General features: G+C 42.0%; 1 protein-coding gene across 1 annotated transcript in view; it reads right to left on the bottom strand.

Annotated features, from left to right (window-relative positions):
• The window catches only part of LOC138737042 (prolyl endopeptidase-like), a gene marked incomplete at its 5' end in the record, with an annotated part of 185,595 nt that overhangs the window by 141,712 nt on the left and 21,447 nt on the right, over positions 1–22,436 (bottom strand). The window contains 2 exons of the mRNA XM_069887466.1: positions 10,072–10,205; positions 15,525–15,599. Coding sequence (XP_069743567.1) covers positions 10,072–10,205; positions 15,525–15,599 — 209 coding nt within the window. The remainder of the gene's footprint in view (positions 1–10,071; positions 10,206–15,524; positions 15,600–22,436) is intronic.

A 22,436-nucleotide genomic window follows, 5' to 3' on the forward strand; every position in this document is an offset into this window, starting at 1 on the left:
TGCATTTCTTGCATTGATTTAATTATAAATTTGGTTACTTTGTTCCTTCTGTTAATTTTTTTCCCAGTTTTATCCATATTTGAATCCAAATTCAGGTTGAAATCCCCTCCTATTAGTATGTTCCCTTGCGTATTAGCTACCTTCAAAAAGATATCTTGCATAAACTTTTGATCTTCTTCGTTAGGTGAATATACATTGACTAGATTCCAAAACTCCGAATATATCTGACATTTTATCATTACATATCTCCCTGCTGGATCTATTATTTCCTCTTCTATTTTAAATGGCACATTTTTACTAATTAATATAGCCACTCCTCTTGCTTTTGAATTATACGATGCTGCTGTTACATGTCCTACCCAATCTCTCTTTAATTTCTTGTGCTCCAATTCAGTTAGGTGTGTTTCTTGGACAAATGCTATATCAATTTTTTCTTTTTTCAGCAAATTTAGCAGTTTTTTCCTTTTAATTTGGTTATGTATTCCATTAATATTTAAAGTCATATAGTTCAACGTAGCCATTTTATACTTTGTTTATCTTCCCTTTCCGTTTTTCCATCATTACCTTTCCTCCTTTTCCATTTCTGTTTTCTTATTTTAAACCCTTTATAAGACCACATTCCTAAAACATCAAACATTTTCCTTATTCTCCTATTTATAACTTCTTTAGCCCCAATCTCCCCTTCCCCTCCTGAGTTGTCCTTTATCCCTTGTCGGACAACCACATCTCCCCTCTCCATTTGGGTTTGCGAATTCACTCGCAAGCGTAACTGATTTTGCAGTGACCGCAACTCCCCCCCACCCAGCCCCCCCCCAGAAAAGATTTCACTTTTCATATGTAACAAAGGTCACTCTTTTAATTCCCTCCTTATTCTCTCTATTCCATTACCTTCCCTTATTAATTCTTGTCTATACTATCTATATTTTCCTCTAAATACGGATACATTCACGTATGCACATTATACCTATACACTCTTATACCTCTTTACCCACATACATATCAATCGTGATCATTTTTACTCTCATTACACGTCTTCATCCCTCAGTCTATTTTGTAATTGTTCTGCAAATTTTCGTGCTTCTTCTGGATCCAAGAATAGTCTGTTTTGTTGTCCTGGAATAAATATTTTCCATACCGCTGGATGCTTTAGTATAAATTTATACCCTTTCTTCCATAAAATCGCCTTTGCTGTATTGAACTCCTTTCTCTTCTTTAGGAGTTCAAAACTTATATCTGGATAAATGAAGATTTTTTGCCCTTTATACTCCAGTGGCTTGTTGCCCTCTCTTACTTTTTCCATTGTCTTCTCCAGTACCTTTTCTCTTGTAGTATATCTTAGGAATTTTATTAAAATAGATCTTGGTTTTTGTTGTGGTTGTGGTTTAAAGGCCAATGCTCTATGTGCCCTTTCTATTTCCATTTCTTGCTGTAGTTCTGGACATCCTAGGATCCTAGGGATCCAATCTTTTATAAACTCTCTCATATTCTTGCCTTCATCTTCCTTAAGGCCCACTATCTTTATGTTATTTCTTCTGTTATAATTTTCCATTATATCTATTTTCTGAGCTAACAGTTCTTGTGTCTCTGTAGCTTTTTTATTAGATTCCTCTAATTTCTTTTTTAAGTCCTCTACCTCCATTTCTGCTGCTACTGCCCGCTCTTCCATCTTGTCCATTTTCTTTCCCATTTCTGTTAAGGTCATATCTATTTTATTCATTTTCTCTTCTGTGTTGTTTATTCTTCTTCTTAAATCATTAAATTCCTGTGTTTGCCATTCTTTAAATGACTCCATGTATTCTTTAATAAGAGAAAGTAAATCCTTTATCTTGCCTTTCCCTTCTTCTTCTATTTCACTGTACTCTTCCTCTTCTTCCTCTGGGTTGGCCATCTGTTGTTTCTTTGTTGCCCTTCTCTTCTTTCTTGTTTCCATTGTCTTCTGTGTTCTCTTCTTGCTGCAGATGTTCTGCAGCTGTTGTTGCCGGCTGTGGAGATCGACTCCCCAGCTGGTCACCCCTCCCATCGGTGTGTTTTTTTTCATGCGCGGTTGCGCACTTTTACTCGGCTCAGCGAGCCATTTTTGTAGTCCAATTTCTACCGACCTGAGGGAGCGAGTTTCTCTCTCCACCGCGGGCCTCTTCAAACAGGTAAGGCCTTCTCCTTCTTCCTCCGTTGTCTTCTCTTCCTCTCTTCTTACCGTTGATTTCGATTTTTCTTTTTTGTCGCCATCTTCTTTCCACCTTTATACTCACTTTTCTTTAACTTTTATTTCTGTGCCTTTGTGTTTTCCTTTGTTTTTTCTGACTTTTCTGGAGAGGGCTGGAGTTCACCGTCCGGCCACTACTCCATCACGTGACTCCTCCTACCTGATTGCTTGAAGAAAAAACTAGAGGACAAAATTTGTTAAATGTACACATTAAAGTAGAATTGTTGGCAATTTTTACAACATACCCATCTATTATTAAACTTTCATAGGATGCCTTTTTAATCGCACACTGGACAAATCCACATGGGCTTCTATCTATAATATTACTTAGATACTCAGCTGAGGAGCCCATTACACCACATCTGGCATAAAAATTAGGGATTGGATATGGTGTGCCCAATCTTTCAGCATAGTATATCTGTATACTGCCCTTCATAGTATCATACAGCACAGACTCTTTGGCCCACATTGTCTGTACTGACCACAATGCTTTCATTTCAATAGAAATTGTTAATGAACATGAACATGAGGGACATGCCAAACTTCCTCAGTCTTCTGAGGAGAAAGAGGCATTGGCAAGTTTGCTTGACTTTCACGTCAATGTGGTTGATTCTGGTCACGTCATTGCAAATATGCACTCTGAGGAATTTGAAGCTATCCACTCTCTTCACTCCAGCACCAGTTCTGCATTATTGTGGAGTCATCAGCATATTTTAACATTTGAATTTAGCACAGTAATAGGCCCTTCTGGCCCACAACTCCATGCTGTCGAAATACCCTAATTAACGTACAAACCCCGTACATTTTTTTTTGAAGGATGAGAGGAAGCCGGAGCACCCAGAGGAAACTTCTTTCAAACATTGCCAGATTCGAACCCGGGTAGCTGATGCTGTCACAGCATAGCTCAAACCGCTAGGCTGAACATGCTGCCCTCCACTTTAAGCTGGAGTTGGAACTGCATTTGGCTGCAAGGTTGTGGACGTAGTGAGAGTAAATTAGAGGGCTGACTGCACATCCCTGAAGACTGCTGGTATTGAGTATGATTACAAAAGAGACAACGCTACCTAATTATGGTCAGTTAGAAAAGAGTTGCTGAGGCCAAGATCCTGAAGCTTGGGGGCGAGTGCTCATATTGAAGGCAGAGCTGTGGTCAATGACTAGTAGCCTGACATAGGTGTCCATGGTGTCTAGGTGTTCCAAGGCAAAGTGAAGGGCCAGGGAGATGGCACCTGTGGACTCTTTTGGACAGTAAGCAAATTGAAGAGGGGCAAGGCTGCTGGGAGGTAGAGATAATGCATCAAATACTTGAAGTATTTCACGATAGTGGATGTTGGAGCCATAAGTCAGTTATTATTTAGGCCAAATATGCTTTTCTTTGGTATGATAATGGCATTCTTGAAACAGGTGGGATCTACGACCTATTGTAGGGAGCGATTAATAGAGGGTTAGAAAAGGAAACTCAGACCTATGAGATATTTAAAATTAGAAAGATTAGTAATGAATTGAGTTTGTATTAAGAAATTCACATTCTTTTATTGATTAGTTTCCGATTGGGGAATTCTTGGTCATGCAGTCTTCTATACACCTACTGATGAAATCCAGTAACGACGGTTCAGGGGTCATGACAGGCATTTTGACTTTCTGAATCATGCAAATCAATGAAAAAAAATTTTAATTCATGAATTTATAACTAGCAGAATGCATCCATGCATAAACGGTATACAAATCTAAAAGACTGCTGAGTTTAAGGGTAACTACTGTATATCAAAGTTATGGAGAGATCTACTTTGAAATTCATGGAGCAAAGGTACACTAAAAATGATCCATAGAATGATTAGATCTCCCTTGTGTGTAAAAAAAACACAGCAATACGAATTTCTAAGAGGTATGTCCTTGTGATGACACAAACAATGAGATGTTATTCTTTTCAGGAACTGAGTTACAGGGATAGGTTAAACAGGTTAGGTCTTTATTCTCTGCAGTGTAGAAGAATGAGGGAGGTTTGATAGAGGTATTTAAAATTATGAGGGGGATAGACAGAGTAATTGTAGATAGGCTTTTCCACTGAGGGTAGGTGAGATACAAACCAGAGGACATGGATTAAGAGTGAAAGAGGAAACGTTTAAGGGGAACATGAGGGGGAACTTCTTCACACAGAGTGATGGGAGTGTGGAACGAGCTGCCAGCTGAGGTGGTGAATATAGGCTCAATTTTAACATTTAAAAAGAATTTGGACAGGTACATGGATGGGAAAATTATAGAGGGCTATTGGGTGCAAGTCAGTGGGACAGGCATAAAAATGGTTCGGTACAGACTAGAAGGGCCAAAGAGGCTGGTTTATGTGCTGTAGTGTTCTATGAAAAAAAGGTCTGATCCAGATGTCTACAATAGACTGAAATTGGTGCTATATCTGTCATTTTCTGCACCCTTCAGCGTTCCTGGGTACTCAGGTTTTTAAAGCAGGTCATGATACAATCCATAGTACACCTATTGTAAGTTAGATTGAGTATTAGACAAAATGCCAAATCTCCTTAAATGCTTTAGAAAGTAGAGGTACTGTTTTCATGTGTTGGCCTCAAGAGAGGTCCTCCAATCTGTGATACCCAGAAACTTGAAGCTAATAAATCATTCCAATGCCATCCCATCAAAGCCAGATGTATGGTTGCACGGCTTCCCCTTCTTAAAGGCCATTATCAGTTCCTTGATCTGATGACACTGAGAACACCACAACCAAATTTTTGATCGCCATTCAATATTCTAATTTTTTTTTAAAAAAGAAATTAATTTAGACATACAGCACAGTAACAGGCCATTTTGAACAACAAGCCCAATTAACCTACAGCCCCGTTAAGTTTTCTGAAGGGTGGGAGGACCCCTTGGAGAAAACCCATGCAGACATAGGGAGAACGTCTAAACTCCTTACAAAGAAGGCAGCATTCGAACCCTGGATCCAAACGCTGGTGCTGTAACAGCAATGTGCTACCCATTCTGACTCGTTGCTACCTGTTATTCAGCAAACAAGAGTGCTACAAAATAGCTGTAAAATGCTTTGAAAAATAATATACTTGGAATATCTAACTGGAGAAAAAACCCCTTTCATAACATGCAACGTAAATGAATTTTGTGATACTGTAAACGAAGATATAATAGTTGATACACTACTGTTTTAGAGTAAGGAGAGTTCTCTCAAAAGCATATTTAAGTGCTGGTCTGTAACTGAATGCTGGAAAGGAAACCTCAAATGCTAGAAAAAACTCTATAGAAAGAAAAAGAGTTAAAGATTTGAGGTCAATGATCCTTCATTAGAAAAGGAATTGCCAACTTATGAGATATTTAATATTAGATTATTATGTAGATTCCATACAAATTGAAAACGAGAGTGCAATCAACTATTTCAGAAATGTGCAACGAAATAAGTTTGCAGCTTAGATACATACTAGTTTCAGGCCTTTAGTTGGGGCGTACCCAAACTCTGTTTTTTTAGGCCTCTTAAGATTGGAATAGAAGAATTAAGGCATAAGATATTCATATAACACCTCCCTCTGCAAACTGGATTCTTGACTTTCTGTCGGGTAGACCTCAAGCAGTCCAGATCAGTAACGGCACTTCCAAGACAATCACTCTGAGCAAGGAGAACCCCCAGGGCTATATGCTCAGTCCACTGCTGTTCACTCTGCTGACCCACAACTGTGCAGCTAGACACAGCTCGAACCATATCATCAAATTGCTGATGACATGACCTTGGTGGACCTTATTATAAGAATAAGGATTCAGCATACAGAGATGAGGTGCTAGTGCAGAGCCAACAACCTGTATCTGAACATTAATAAATCAAAAGAGATGGTGGTCGACTTCAAGAGAGCCGGGAGACAACACTACACTGACCATTGGCATTTCACCCGTTGAGGTCTTTAAGTGTATCAAGTTCCTTGGAGTCCTTGGAGTGCACTTGGCGGAGAATCTCACCTGGTCCCTTTATACTAGCTCCATAGCCAAGAAAGCCTAGCAGCGCCTCTACTTGCTGTGAAGGCTGAGACAAGTTCAACTCCCACTCTCTATCCACACTACATTCAACAGAGGATGTATCGAGAGCATCCTGTGCAACTGCTTCACCTGGTTTGGAAGCTGTACCACTTTGGACTGCAGGAACCTGCAGAGGATCGTGAAGTCAGCGGAAAAGATCATTGGGAGCTCTATTCCTACCATGAAGATGGTAGACAACACTCAATGGAGGCAAAAGGCAATAAACATTGTGAAGGACTCCACACACCCCTCAAGTAAACTGTTCTCCCTTCTGCCATCTGGTAGGAGGCACCGTAGTACTTAGGTCATTACATCCAGATTGGGCAACAGTATTTTCCCAAGACATCAGGCTCCTGAATTCCCAGAACATATGTAGACAGTGTATGTGGATATCTACTGTGTAAGTTTTAACATTTCAATGCATTTAACTTCTATTCTAACTTATATTTATGTAAATATGCTCCATGGTCCTGGAGAAACACTATCTCGTCTTTACAGTGTGAGCAATGGTATGAATGATAAATGAAGGTGACTTGACATAGGATGGTTAAAACAGAAGACCATTATTGTGTGTGTCAACCCTTTACCACAGCAAACCTCTACTTGCACTCACAGGCTCTTTCTTTCTAGGCTTGCATTTTTTTCTATACTATACATTCATCCAGTCTCCACTTGATTGCCACAATTGAATCCACCTCTACCATATCTGCAGGCAATGTATTCTAGATTTCAAACAGTGGGTAAGATAATTGTTCTTTACGTGACTCTTAATTCTGTTTCTATTTTATCTGTAGCCATACATCCACCAACTACCTATCTGTCCATCTTCTGTGAAATCTCATTTCTGCCTTCTCTTACCTAAAGAAGACTGTCCCAGCCCCTCACGTGTAAAATTCTAAGTATAATCTCTCATCTCAGGAATCATTCTTGCAAATCTTTTACTGGACCTTCTCAAATGTTTTCTTATCATTCCTATAATGTAATATAATGACCAGTTGAGGCTTGTTTATAAAAGTTCAATATGGCTTCACTGCATGTTTCTGCTGATGAAGCCTGGAATTGTTTCGGTCTTATAACATCATTTCTTAGCCCGCCCTGCTACTTTGAATGATTTCTGCACTTTTACTCACAGGTTCCTCTGTTCCTGCACTTCTTTAGGAATTAATGCAAAACAAAAGAATCAACAGCCACAATACTATGAAAACAAGGGTGCTTTCCACAATATAAAAACAACCTTGACTCTCTAAAGTCTGTTACGTAGATAATTTTAATTTCTATGTGCTTTAATTTTGTTGATAGAGCTTGTTATGTGGCACATGATCAATTACTTCTAAAAATCTTTTTATCAAATTGGTTAAATAGGATATATTCTTGACAAATCCATGCCCCCTTGACAATACATATTCCTCCAGGTGACAATTAATCCTGTCACTGACCAATGTTTCGGAACATTTTCTGATCAATGAGATTAAATTCTCTTCTTTGAACAAGGGAATAAAATATGTTGGTCTGCAGTACTCTGGTTCCAGTCCCATAGCCAAATAGCATTCAAACACAATGCTCAGTGCCTCCTAGATTTCCTCAATGCTCACAATTACATTTCTGCCAGCAGACTGTTTATATTTAGATATTATTTTCAAGATTAAACTACATGACCAAGCCAATATTTTCCATATCAGCAAAAATAATTTTGTTTTAAGGAATATCCACAATGTTATACTTCTCTGTATTTCTTTAAATTGACATTTTTTTCGCATGACACACCATTCTGCACCATGACACACCATTCTGCACCATGACACACCATTCTGCACCATGACACACCATTCTGCACCATGACACACCATTCTGCACCATGACACACCATTCTGCACCATGACACACCATTCAGCACCATGACACACCATTCTGCACCATGACACACCATTCTGCACCATGACACACCATTCTGCACCATGACACACCATTCTGCACCATGACACACCATTCTGCACCATGACACACCATTCTGCACCATGCCTCAATGTCATCACTGCCTTACTGTATATCTTCACAATTAGAATCTTATCCAAATATTTTGTCCAGCTATATATATTTTATACAGTTAATGCTGGAAATTGCAATCAATGCTGAGGGATTAAAGTTTTATTATTATTCATTTAGTCTAAAATTGAGACTCAAAAGTTCTTTCCTTCAGTAGACAAGCTAGAGGAAAAAATTTAAACAGCCTTGCTTTGACCAGAAAACCACATTGAATCCAAATGTCTTTTGAAGGCACTCTGCAATACCACAAAATCTTGAGGTTGCACAAAAATAAGCCATAGCAGGGAACCATTATTTCCAAACCCAACAGGATAATCTTTTGGGTCAACTAGGGATAGCCTTGTTAGCCTCATCTGTAAATGTGGTACTCACATCCAAAATTAACATTCAACTGAAGGTGCAAGAGAGACTTATATTGCTGAAATCTGGAGAAAAAACAAATTGATGTATGAACTCAGCATTTCAAGCAGCATCTGTGCAGGCAAAGGGATCATCAACGTTTTGGGTTGAGACCCTGCATCAGGACTCATGCAGGTCTTGTCCAGAAATGTCAACTATCCTTTTGCTTTCACAGATGCTTTTTGACCCCAGCAGTTTGTTTTTGGCTGCTGAAGTTCAATTCGCCAAACATTTGGTTATATATTTTCTATATTTGAGAACCTGTTGAGAACAAGAAATTATTTATAATATACTGTGACAAATTATGTTGTGTTTGTATTGTACATAAATAAGTTTTTTGAAGATAAATTGGGTCACAGAAACACTTTGAAACAGATTTTATTTAAAATACTGGAGCTCTGCTCATGCTAGACATGTCGGCCCCAGAGCCTTTGCAAAAGCTTTGGAGAGTGCCCTAAGAGAATTCATAATGGATTGTTAATACAAAAAAAGGCAACAGATGAAATAACTTGTCGGAGGCGCAGACTGTCTGGAGTGGATCTTGCTGTTCTAGGAGGATCATGAGAGAGTCAAACAGGTTTTCTCTCACAGAGAGAGAGAGAAAGAAAGAGAGATCAGTTCTACAGTTTTACAGTCAGCAGCAGCTGGGACTGGAACAGGACAAGCTGGAAAGCTTGTGGAAATCCCCATTTTGAAGACGGGTTGTGAGTTCTTAGTTCAGCCTGGTCAAAGCCCTTGTGGCCCATACAAGAGGAGATGGCTGGCTGCATAATGTTTCACTTGAAATAAGGAAAACAGAAAAGGAACTCGTGGGGACCTGAAAGAAAGAGGTTATCATTTGGAAAACCTTGATGGGGCAAGTTTCTTCAGCAAGACATTGAAGTGGCCGATTAAAAAGGAATCAGTTGTGGGTACTAGTGTACCACAAATCTCTCTCTGAAAACCGACAAGAACCTTCCTGAGTGGTAACCATTTACCTTTCAAGCACCAAAGCCTGGTGAACTAAATAAATGTGAAATTCTGTGCACAGTATAAGAATTTCCTGCAACCAGTGAACTTGGAGGAATGAGAAGTGAGATTGGACTGTGAATCAAAGTACTTTTCTGAACTTACACACACATTACACGCATGTGTGCTTAGAATTAGAAGGGGGTTAAGTTAGGTTAAGTTAATAGTGATAAGTTAAAGTGTGATTCTGTTTTCATGTTTAAAGATAATTAAAAGGAACTTTTATTTAAGTAATAATTTGTCGTGTTGAATACCTATTGCTGCTGGGTTTTGGGGTCCTCTGGACTCATAATACAAAATGCCTAATATTATCAAATATATCTCAATTTACTCTGAAACATAGCTTAAAATCATGCACAGAAAATATTAAGCATTTTAATATTTTTCATCAGTACCTTTTCCCTTTTCGAAAATGGCAGCTATACTTTGGATAATCATACAGTTCTGTCATTCGTGCTTTGAACTTTTCTCTTATTGGACATTTCTCCAAAAATGGCAACGTTAATTTATTCTGGGCTTCCACATAAGCCTAGAACAAAAGAATCAAAATAGAAAATGAAATAACATGCATTCATCAAATGAGTGAGAAAAATGAAAGATGCACTGTTGACCACATTTTTAACTTAATTATTCACAATCACATCTATTATCTCTCAACATACAGATCAGATATTTTTAGTCTTCATCTATCACACAGTAAACATACAAATTAATTTCAATCTATATTTTAATAAAAATACAGTAAAAATCCTTGGTATCCGACATCTTTGGGGATTACTAGGATGTGGGTAAATGAACTTTTCAGGTGCTTGAGACTGTGTAGCATGGATTGGCAAACTAATGGTGAAATGCTCCAATTTTAAACTTTAGTATTTTTTTTGTCAGTTGCTTGAGGTTGCTGGTTGTTTGAATTTTAGATAATAGGGGTTTTACTTTAGCATAGTATCTCATAAATCCAAAACACTTCATACATAACATTCACAATAAAATGTAGACCAGCAGTTAAACACTCAGGAATGTCTCAATTTAACCTTGTTCTTTTGGTTTAAAACATTATAATCTGAACCATAAAATGAAAATAAAAGCTGAAGGAAAAAAAATTTAAAAAGATTGAAATCAGATTAATTTGCCACTCTTTTCAGAAAAAAATTCAAATGTACCTGTGATAATTTTTTCATTTTATAAGTAAAAATGTGCAACAAAAAGGATTGGAAGATGACTCCAGATTGATTAAATAAGGGGTGGGAAAAGGAACTGAACTGTTTTTTTTAATTGAAAGCAGTAGACAGGCTTTAGTGGCTTTCTTAGGGATTAGTCACAGAAAGAGAAGTTATGCATGGAGATGACCATTTGGTACACTGAATTCATACTGGATTTGTACAAGAACAAGCTAGCTAGTCTCAGTCTGCGCCTTCTCTTAACAGCGCTTCAAATTCCTTCAGAGAGATAAGATTTACAAGAATATTGCTGGGACTTGAGGAGCTGAGTTAAAAGGAAAGATTAAGACTTTATTCACTGACGTGTAGAAAAATGAGGGGAAATTTGACAGAGGTACACAAAATTATGAGGAGTATAGATACAGTAAATGCAAGCAGGCTTTTCTCACTGAGGACATTGGTTAAGGGTGAAAGGTCAGATGTTTAGGAGGAACTACTTCATAGAAAGTGGTGCGAGCTGAAGAGTTAATTGCTGTCTTAATTTTGAAAATGAAGTAAAATATGGATAGGCACATGGATAGGAGGGATTACGTGGTGGGGGGGAGGGGGCTATGGACCAGGTCAATGGGATTGGGCAGAAAAATAGTTCAGCAGACTAGATGGGCTGAAGGGCCTGGTACTGTACTGTAGTGTTCCATGGTTCTGTGAAGATATTATCCACCTCATTTTTAATTGTTATATTGAAATCTACCTTCTAAAATATGGGACAGATTTTTTTCATATTATCTGATTAAGGAAATAAAACAAAAGTTATGTAAATTACTTTTGCCATCAATGGATATCAATGTTTGAAAAAGGCATTACTTGTTTTGTAAACAAGATCAAGCGAAACAAACTTTTATATATGTTCATGGAATGTGGTGTTACCAACAAGGATCCATTTATTGTCAGTTTGTAGCGTTCGCGCTACTCAAGCGTGGAGAAGAACGACACGCAGACCAAAGCCTTGGAATCGAGACTGGTTTATTGCTCTGACCGTCGCACTTACATGGGCCCCAGGCGCTGACGTCAGGCCCTGCGTCATCAGAGCACCGGCTTGGGATTAGTCGACGTTCCCATCCTAGCTCCCCAACATCCGGCCATATGGGAGGTCGCCTGGTACAATAATTGGTGTAACCCCCAGGTCCACGTGGTCACCACATTCGTCAGCAATTTTGTGGGCCAGTCCCAGTCTCCGGCACAGGCTGCTACATGAATCCCCCCCCCCCCCCCCCCCAGAACCGGCGACAGGGCCATCGTCCGTTGACTTGGGTGATCTGCCCCTGCGTTGCGGGGAGGAGTGGAGACTGGCCCATTTCAGCCCAGATACGCTGCCTTCAGGTGGTCGACAGTAAAAGTCTCCTCCTTACTGCCAATGTTGAGTACGAAGGTGGAGCTATTGTCTCCGATGACCCTGTAGAGCCCCTCGTAGTGTTGTTGTAGGGGCGGCCTGTGTGCGCTCCTTCTCACAAATGTGTGCTGACAAGTTGTTAAGTCCCTGAGGATGTTATGTTTGGGCTGGCCATGTGATGGGGGATTGCCGTTGGACCAGGGACCACAATTTTCGCTGCATGTTCTTGAGGGTTGCTGTAGGATCTTCCGGGCATTTATTGCGGGACAGGAATTCCCCTGGAATGATTACGGGTGCATGGAAGACCATCTCCTCCACTGAGGCATTGAAGTCCTCTTTCGACGTGATACAAATCCCCAGCAGGACCACCCAGTTGCGACCCTTGAGCTGGGCCATCAAGGTGTTTGAGGTGCCTGTGAAACTGCTCCACCAACCCATTGGCCTGAGGGTGATACGCCATGGTGTGGTGGAGCTGTGCCCCAAGGAAGTTAGCCAGTGCTGCCCAGGGTCCCCTATCCGAGGTTAGGTCTTCTGGGACCTTGAATCTGGACACCCATGTATCAATGAGTGTCCTGGCGCAGCTTTCTGTGGAGGTATCAGCTGGTGGCATCGGCTCAGGCCACCTCGTGGAGCGGTCAACTATAGTCAAGAGGAATCTCTCCCCACTATGTCAATATGTACGTGGATGAACCTGCACCCTGCTGGTTCAAAAGTCTGCGTGGGTGCCCTTGTGTGAATCTGCACTTTGGAGGACTGGCAGTTCGTGCAGGTCTTGGCCCACTGGCTGACCTGCTTATGGAGGTCACGCCAGACAAACCTGCTAACTACCATTTTGATCGTGGATTGGATTGCGAGATGTGCCAAATTGTGGATGGCGTTGAAAACCTGGAACCTCCATGCAGCCAGAATGATGGGGTAAGAATTGCCAGCAGAGACGTGGCACAGCAGTGTCAGGTTACCTGGGCCGATGGGGATGTCTTCCACATTGAGACCGGAGACGGCCATCCTATACGCGAGGGCCACATAGTTGACCCCCGGGACAAGGCGTGTACTGACTCGATCGCAGGGTGTGACAGAGCATTGGCTACCACGTTTCTTTTCCCTGCAATGTACTGAATGGCTTTGGTAAATTCAGACATGCAGGACAAGTGTCTCCGTTGTCAGGATGACCACAGGTCCAATACCTTATGGAAGACGAAGGTCAGCGGCTTGTGATTGGTGAAGACCTTGAATTGCCAACATTCCAAAAAGTAACAAAAGTGTCTTAATGCCAGGTACAGTGCCAATAGCTCTTGGTTGAAAGTGCTGTATTTAAGCTCTGGGGATGGAGATGTCTGTTGAAAAAGGCCAGGGGTTGCAATTGGTCTTAAATGAGCTGTTCCAGTATGCCCCCAACCGTTGTGCTGGGGCATCGACTGTCAGGGTGGTAGGTGCCTCCGGTCTGAATGGACTAGGAGAGTGGTGTTGGCGAGCTTGTCTTTGGCATGCTGGAATGCCTTTGAAGATTCATCGTCTCAGGTAATGTCCTTTAACTTGCTTGCCATCAACGCATGATGCATTCTGCTGCTGGTATGAACCTGTAGTAAAAGTTTATCATACTGTCGAATTCTGTAGCCCTTTTACTGTGTGTGGCTTGGCAAAGTGCCAGACCACCTCAACCTTCTCGGGGAGGGGTGTAGCCCTGTGTCCCAGAAAGTCAATAGTGTCCAGGCCGAATTGGCACTTCACGGGATTAATCGTCAGCTGAACTCACTCAACCGGGTGCACAATTGTCTCAAGCAGGTGGTGTGGTCCTTGTGGCTGCACCTAGTGATGAGGATATTGTCCAAATAGATGAATACAAATTGGAGGTCCCGGCCCACTGCGTCCATCAGCCGTTGGAAAGTTTCTGCTGCGTTCTTTAGAAGGACGTGAGGAATTCAAACAAGCTAAAAGGGGTTATAATTGTAGTCTTGGGGGCATCCTGGGGGAGGACTGGGATTTGGTGGTACTCCTGGATGAGGTCCACCTTGGAAAACACCATGTACATGCAGGACGCCCAGGGAATGTTGGAGCGCCGCACAATCCCCGGCTCCTCCATTTTCTTAAACTCTTCAAAATAGAAGGCAGTTGTGCTATTTCAAGCAGCAGCAAGACAGGTCATTCAAGAATGGCATATTTTCTTCCCTAACTCAGTGGGGTTGCTGGAGATCAACTAACAGAAATCGTAATTCATTTCTTCTGATGGCAAAGGCCAATTGCATCGCATTTACTGTCATCCTAACTGACAGGGCTTCCTGGTAAGCATTGAAGAGCAGTTTACATGCCAAATTCATCATGAGGGAAAAGAATACTTCAAGAAATGCTGTGACACTTTTATAGCAATTTCTCACCTTACCTAAAAAGGATTGCTTCAAATATCCGTTGCTTTCAAAAAAGCCACAAGCAAAATCACACTGCTTCCATTTATAACTATTATGCACAGATTTAAAGAACGCATTGTAGGTTTTACAAACAAATTCTATGAAATCAGAAAGCACATTTGAACCTGCAAGCACAAAATAAATCACTAAATAAATGCGGTGAATATCTTAATCACTTTTGATCTTAGTTTAGAAAAATTTTAATGAGTTCAATCATAAATAACACTTGGGATTTCAAATGAGCAGCTGGTACACATAAGCATAGCTCATCCCCAAAATGTTGAGCCTCTGATCTTAGCTGCAGGTAAGGAAAAGATACAAACAATGCCATCAGGGGATACAAGCACATTTATTGTTAAAACAAAACTATTTTCTCCAAGTTTGGACAAGCCATTGATCCATTTAAATTGTTTTTAATTTGTCATCATTTAAATCCTAGATATATTTACAAAGAGAAAACTTGTGATTACATAATTTCAATGCAGGTAATTGAGAAGATATGCAGTCGGCACAGAACACAGAATCACACAGGATTATTTCATAAAAAAAGGATCAATTTAGCTTCTGGTGGTTCTTTGGTAGAATCCTGTTTTCTTAAACTTTTAAAAAATTGTTCAATTCTCTTTTGAAGCTTACAATTAAATCTACCCTGAAAAGCCTTCCAGGAACTATGAACCTTAATTTTCAATATTAATCAAATAGAAAACAAAGTCAGTTTTCTTCTTTACTTAAGGAAACACATTTTAAAGTCTAAGAAGTAAGTTCACAAATGTATTGAATGATCAATGCACTTAAATGCAGTTAAAGTTCAACAGACATGGCTCACATTTCAAAATATTAACAATTTACAGTATAAATCCTTGTGGAAATGTATTAAAATTGTTAAGTAATTCACTCACCTTTGTCTCTTCACTATCAGGATCTTCAAGCCATCTATAAGGTTCTGGAATCTTACAGCCATGATAGTAATCAATCTGTTAACACAAATTAAATATCAACTAATGAAATAAATCCTCATCATGGCACTTAAATGTGACATACTTTAAAAATGAATTTTGATGATGTGATCATTCTTAATAAATGCTTTCTGACTGCAGTTGAAGCATTTTTTTGATTTATTACATACTGTTATACTTGTCTGATGCAAATTCTAACAGTAAAGTTTCAGTACATAAAAAGTTTTCAATAACAATATTTATTGGCCTAGGAGTTCCTAGATTCCACACCAATCTGTGCAAAGAAAGATCTTAAAGATTTCTCCATTCATTCACCCCTCTCCTCGACGCACCCATGTCCACTTGTCTCATGAAATGTCATTTGAGTAATGAGAGCCTATTTTCATATACAGTACTTAAGTATAATGTACAGATGCACTAAAATTTTTATTTGCTGCTGCCAAACAGGTGTACAATACATATCAGCTAAATTAGTAGCATATTGCAGTAATTTAGTGCACAAAACAGAAGAAAAAAGACCAAAAATTTTTTCAACATGGAAGTATGACCCAGAAATACGAACAATAAATGATTAAACTACATAGAACACAACAGCACAGTACAGACACTTTGGCCCACAATGTTGTGCCAGCCTACTCAATAAAGTAAACTTCCACTACCTCACACTCATACCCCTTTATTTTCTTTCATCTATGAGCCCTACTAAGAGTGTTTTAAATGCCTCCACCACCACCACCCCTGACAATGCATTCCAGGTACTCTGTACAAAAAGCTTACCCCTGATGTCTCCCAAAAAGTTCCTCCCCACACTTTGTACAGATGTCTTCTGATGTTTGTTACTCTTCCCCCAGCAAAAGGGTGCTGGCTGTCCTCCCCTTCTATGCCTCTCATAATCTTGAAGATCTCTATAAGTCACCTTTCATCCTTCGTCCCAACAGAAAACCCCTAACTCTGTTAAGACACATTCTTCAATCTCAGCAAGATGCTGGTAAAACCCCTCTGCACCCTCTCCACAACTTCCACATCCTTTCTGTAATGAGGCAACCAGAACTACACAATATTCCAAGATTTATAGAGCTGCAACATTACCTCACAACTCTTGAACTCAATCCCCCGACACATGAAAGTCAGCATGCCACAAGCCTTCTTAACTACCCTAACAACCTGCATGGCAACATTGAGTGATCTATGGATTTGGACCCCTGTCCCTCAACACTGTTAAGTATCTCGCTATTAACCAAGTGTGACCTTCCAAAATTCATCGCCACATTTATCTGGATTGAACTCCATTTACCATTTTTCTGCCCAAATCTGCATCCTGTCTATATCCTATTGTAACACTATTCACGACACCTACCATATTTTTGTCAACTGCAAACTTACTGACCCATCCCTCTACTTCTTCATCCAGGTCATTTATATATATATATATATCTAAAAAAATCACAAAGAGCAGGGGTCCCAAAACAGATCCATGCGAAACTCCTCTAGTCACTAGTCGGATGTTCCATCCGCTACTGTGCTCTGCTTTCCGCAGGCAAGCCAATTCTGAATCCACAGATCCAAGGTTCCATGGACTCCTCGCCTCATGACTTTCTGAATTGAGTCTACCATGTTAAATGCCTTACTAAAATCCATGAACATCATTCTACTGCCCAACCTTTCATCATTTTCAATTAGGCTCGTGAGGCATGACCTTCCCTTCACAAAGCCATGCTCACTGTCTCCAAGAAGATGATACTTCTCTAAATGCATGCAAATCCTGTCCCTTAGAATCCTCTCTAATTGTTTGCCCACGATTGACGTGAGGCATACTGGTCTATAATTAGCAGGATTCTCCCCATTACCTTTTTTAAACAAGCGGACAACTTTGTATTTATTAGTTTGCAAATTAAAAGTTCATGTTTCCATGTTGTTGTGGGTTATTAACATTAGAATATAAGTACATTTAAAGCTGCAATAAAAACTTAAGTCTGTAAAAGAGTGTGTGTTTGGCATGGCAAGTGTAGTGGTTAGCACAACGCTATTACGCCAGTGAATAAGGTTCAAATCCAGCGCTGTCTGTAAGGAGTTTGTACGCTCTCCCCATGTCTTCATGGATTTCCTCTGAGTGCTCCAGTTTCCTCCCATCTTTAAAAACATACAGGGATTGTAAGTTAATTGGGATATTTGGACAGAAATGGCTTATGGGCCGGAAAGATCGATGTGTCTAAATTTAAATAAACAGGATCAGAATTACAATGTTCTGCCTCTGCTAATTTCTCACTTTAAATATGATACAATTAGTCTCCTGCATTTGATTTTAAACTGATGCAGTTAATTAGATGCATATTTTCATTGATGACCCAGCTGGTTGGCTGAAGCCTGCGAGTGAGGTCTAATGGCCACTATAATCAGAAAGTGATAGTTTGTAAGCTCCACATGCCAAAGTTCAATTCTTCTTTTCTTCTTTGGCTTGGCTTCGCGGACGAAGATTTATGGAGGGGTATGACCACGTCTGCTGCAGGCTCGTTGGTGACTGACAAGTCCGATGCGGGACAGGCAGACACAGTTGCAGCGGTTGCAGGAGAAAATTGGTTGGTTGGGGTTGGGTGTTGGGTTTTCCTCCTTTATCTTTTGTCAGTGAGGTGGGCTCTGCGGTCTTCAAAGGAGGTTGCTGCCCGCTGAACTGTGAGGCGCCAAGATGCACGGTTTGAGGCGCTATCAGCCCACTGGCGGTGGTCAATGTGGCAGGCACCAAGAGATTTCTTTAGGCAGTCCTTGTGCCTCTTCTTTGGTGCACCTCTGTCTCGGTGGCCAGTGGAGAGCTTGCCATATAACACGATCTTGGGAAGGTGATGGTCCTCCATTCTGGAGACGTGACCCACCCAGCGCAGTTGGATCTTCAGCAGCGTGGATTCGATGCTTGCGGACTCTGCCATCTCGAGTACTTCGATGTTGGTGATGATGTCATTCCAATGAATGTTGAGGATGGAGCGGAGACAGCGCTGATGGAAGCGTTCTAGGAGCCGTAGGTGATGCCGGTAGAGGACCCATGATTCGGAGCCGAACAGGAGCGTGGGTATGACAACGGCTCTGCACACACTGATCTTTGTGTTTCTTCAGGTAGTTGTTTTTCCAGACTCTTTTGTGTAGTCTTCCAAAGGCGCTATTTGCCTTGGCGAGTCTGTTGTCTATCTCATTGTCGATCCTTGCATCTGATGAAATGGTGTAGTCGGAACATCCGACTAGTGACTAGAGGAGTTTCGCATGGATCTGTTTTGGGACCCCTGCTCTTTGTGATTTTTTTAGATATATATAATATATATATATAAATGACCTGGATGAAGAAGTAGAGGGATGGGTCAGTAAGTTTGCAGTTGACAAAAATATGGTAGGTGTCGTGAATAGTGTTACAATAGGATATAGACAGGATGCAGATTTGGGCAGAAAAATGGTAAATGGAGTTCAATCCAGATAAATGTGGCGATGAATTTTGGAAGGTCACACTTGGTTAATAGCGAGATACTTAACAGTGTTGAGGGACAGGGGTCCAAATCCATAGATCACTCAATGTTGCCATGCAGGTTGTTAGGGTAGTTAAGAAGGCTTGTGGCATGCTGACTTTCATGTGTCGGGGGATTGAGTTCAAGAGTTGTGAGGTAGGTAAACTGGTTGACCGTTTTGAGTTCTGTGTGTCTGATGGAGATGTGAGGGGGCTGGTAGTCATGATGGGGAGCTGGCTGATGGAGGACCTCAGTTTTCTTCAGGCTGACTTCCAGGCCAAACATTTTGGCAGTTTCCGCAAAACAGGACGTCAAGCACTGAAGAGCTGGCTCTGAGTGGGCAACTAAAGTGGCATCGTCTGCAAAGAGTAATTCATGGACAAGTTGCTCTTGTGTCTTGGTGTGAGCTTGCAGGCGCCTCAGATTGAAGAGATTGCCATCCGTGCGGTACCGGATGTAAACAGCGTCTTCATTGTTGAGGTCTCTCAAGGCTTGTTTCAGCATCATGCTGAAGAAGATAGTAAAGAGGGTTGGTGCGAAGACGCAGCCTTGCTTCACGCCGTTGTCAATGGAGAAGGGTTCGGAGAGCTCATTGCTGTATCTGACCCGATCTTGTTGGTTTTCATGCAGTTGGATAACCATGTTGAGGAACTTGGGGGGGTATCTGAGGCGCTCTAGTATTTGCCAAAGCCCTTTCCTGCTCACGGTGTCAAAGGCTTTGGTGAGGTCAACAAAGGTGATGTAGAGTCCTTTGTTTTGTTCTCTGCACTTTTCTTGGAGCTGTCTGAGGGCAAAGACCATGTCAGTAGTTCCTCTGTTTGCGCGAAAATCACACTGTGATTCTGGGAGGAGATTTTCGGCGACACTAGGTATTAATCTATTAAGGAGAATTCTAGCGAAGATTTTGCCTGCAATGGGGAGCAGCGTGATTCCCCTGTAGTTTGAGCAGTCTGATTTCTCGCCTTTGTTTTTGTACAGGATGATGATGATGGCATCACGAAGGTCCTGAGGCAGCTTTCCCTGGTCTCAGCAGAGCATGAAAAACTCATGCAGTTTAGTATGCAGAGCTTTGCCAGCCTTCCAGACCTCTGGGGGGAATTCCATCCATACCTGCTGCTTTGCCACTTTTCAGTTGTTCAATTGCCTTATATGTCTCTTCCCAGATAAAGACCTCATCCAGCTTTAGACTCAAGGGCTGTTGAGGGAGCTGGAGCAGGGCGGATTCTTGGACTGAGCGGTTGGCACTGAAAAGAGATTGGAAGTGTTCTGACCATCGATTGAGGATGGAGATCTTGTAGCTGAGGAGGATTTCGCTGTCTGAGCTGCGCAGAGGGCTTTGGATTTGGGGAGAGGGACCATACACAGCCTTTAGTGTCTCATAAAAACTCCTGAAGTCGCCAATGTTGGGGCTAAGCTGGGTTCGTTTGGCAAGGTTAGTCCACCACTCATTTTGGATCTCCCGGAGTTTGCACTAAAGATGGCTGCATGCGAGATGGAAGGCTTGTTTTTTCTCTGGCCAGGGAGGCTTTGCAAGGTGAGCCTGGTGGGCAGATCGCTTCTTTGCCAGCAGCTCCTGGATTTCCTGGTTGTTTTTGTCAAACCAGTCCTTGTTTTTCCTGGAGGAGAAGCCCAGTACCTCTTCAGTGGATTGCAGTATGGCCGTTTTCAACTGATCCCTGAGGGTTTCAGGAGACGAGTCCGTGAGGCAGTTTGCATCCTTGAGCTTTACTTGGAGGTTTGCCTGGAAGTTTCCTCTCACTACGTGTGACTGCAAGTTTCCAACATTGAACCTCTTTCTGGGGGCTCCACTGTTCTTGAACTTTGGCTTGAAATGAAGGTTGAGCTTGCAGCGAACAAGCTGGTGGTCAGTGTGGCATTCCGCGCTGGGCATGATCCTGGAGTGGAGCACATCTCATTTGTCTCTTCCTCGCACGAGAACGTAGTCCAGGAGGTGCCAGTGTTTGGATCGGGGATGCATCCAAGTAGTCTTCAGGCTGTCTCTCTGCTGGAAAAGGGTGTTAGTAATGACAAGCCGCTGTTCTGCGCAGAGTTCCAACAGGAGGCGCCCGTTGTCATTGCTTGCCAAGGATTCCTGGCCAGGTTTCTGAGTCTTTGCCGACGCGAGCGTTGAAGTCGCCAAGGATGACAACCTTGTCATGCGTTGGATGAGGTTGCGCAGATCAGTGTAGAACTTGTCCTTTTCTGCTGGTTCCGCCTGAAGGGTTGGAGCATAGACGCTGATGAGAGTGATGTGTCATTTGTTTTGAAGGGGGAGTCGCATGGACATGATCCGGTCAGAGTGGCCTGTCGGGAGGTTTTTGAGTTTGGAGGCAATGGAGTTCTTGACCATGAAGTCAACATCAGATAGGCGTCGTTCATCCATAGGCTTGCCAGACCGGTAGAGTGTGTAGCCCGCGCCACGTTCTTGGAGGCTGCCTACATCTGCAAGGCGGACTTCACTGAGAGCGCTATGTCGATGTCAAGTCTGAAGAGTTCATGTGCGATGAGGGCAGACCGACGTTCAGGTCGGTGGCTGTCAGCCTTGTCTAGCATGGTTCTGATGTTCCAGCATGCGAGCTTGAGTTTGTGTGCATCTTTTGAGGGGGAGGACGTGGACCTGTCCTCGGGCCTGCGCAAAGGAGCTTTTAGGTGGAGTGTAGTGTGCGCAGTACTGGCCCCACCCTTTACACCCATGGTTCGTGTGCCGTGGCCAAGCAAGCTGGGACGTGGCAGCGAGGTCCTTGGGTCATAGGTTTTATATCAGAGTGTCCTTCTCCTATGCAGGTTGCTTAACCGGGCTGAAGAGGCCTGCCTCCCCTTTTAGGTTGAACCATTTCTGGAGATCAACGACCGTTGTCCACAGTTATGGAGTGGTGTGCCCTGGATTCAGCCTGTGTGCGTTTACTCCTGCCGCGGCCAAGTAAAGGGGATGCAGTATGAGTTGAGGATCAGAAAGTTCTAGTAGAAAATTTTTTAAGACTGGAGAAAATTCTGCAATGGAGTTCACAGTTGTTAGTGTTTAGACTATTGGTTTTTGAGGTGTGTATTAAACTCTGAAATACACTAAACAGTTCTCATTGACCGCTTCCGGCCCGGGGCTCAGCTGCCAATGGACTGCCGGGGTTTGCCTCGGGCAGCGGTGTGGGCAGGCCCGGTCTCGGCTGGCTGTCTCTCCCCGCGATGCGGCTGTTACCTCAGGCGGACTCAGGCGTGACCTGGAAAAGCTTCAGGCCGCCCGCATCCCGCCCTCTCTCTCGCCGCCGCTCTCACCCACCTCGGTAATAGTCGATCTCATGTAAAAATTGACCTTGGCCCTGCCGCCTGCAACCCTATTAGTAGGCTATTAAATAAGTATTAAAGTAGATACTCT

The sequence above is a fragment of the Narcine bancroftii genome, chromosome 6, assembly GCF_036971445.1.
Source record: "Narcine bancroftii isolate sNarBan1 chromosome 6, sNarBan1.hap1, whole genome shotgun sequence".
Taxonomy (NCBI): Eukaryota; Metazoa; Chordata; class Chondrichthyes; order Torpediniformes; family Narcinidae; genus Narcine; species Narcine bancroftii.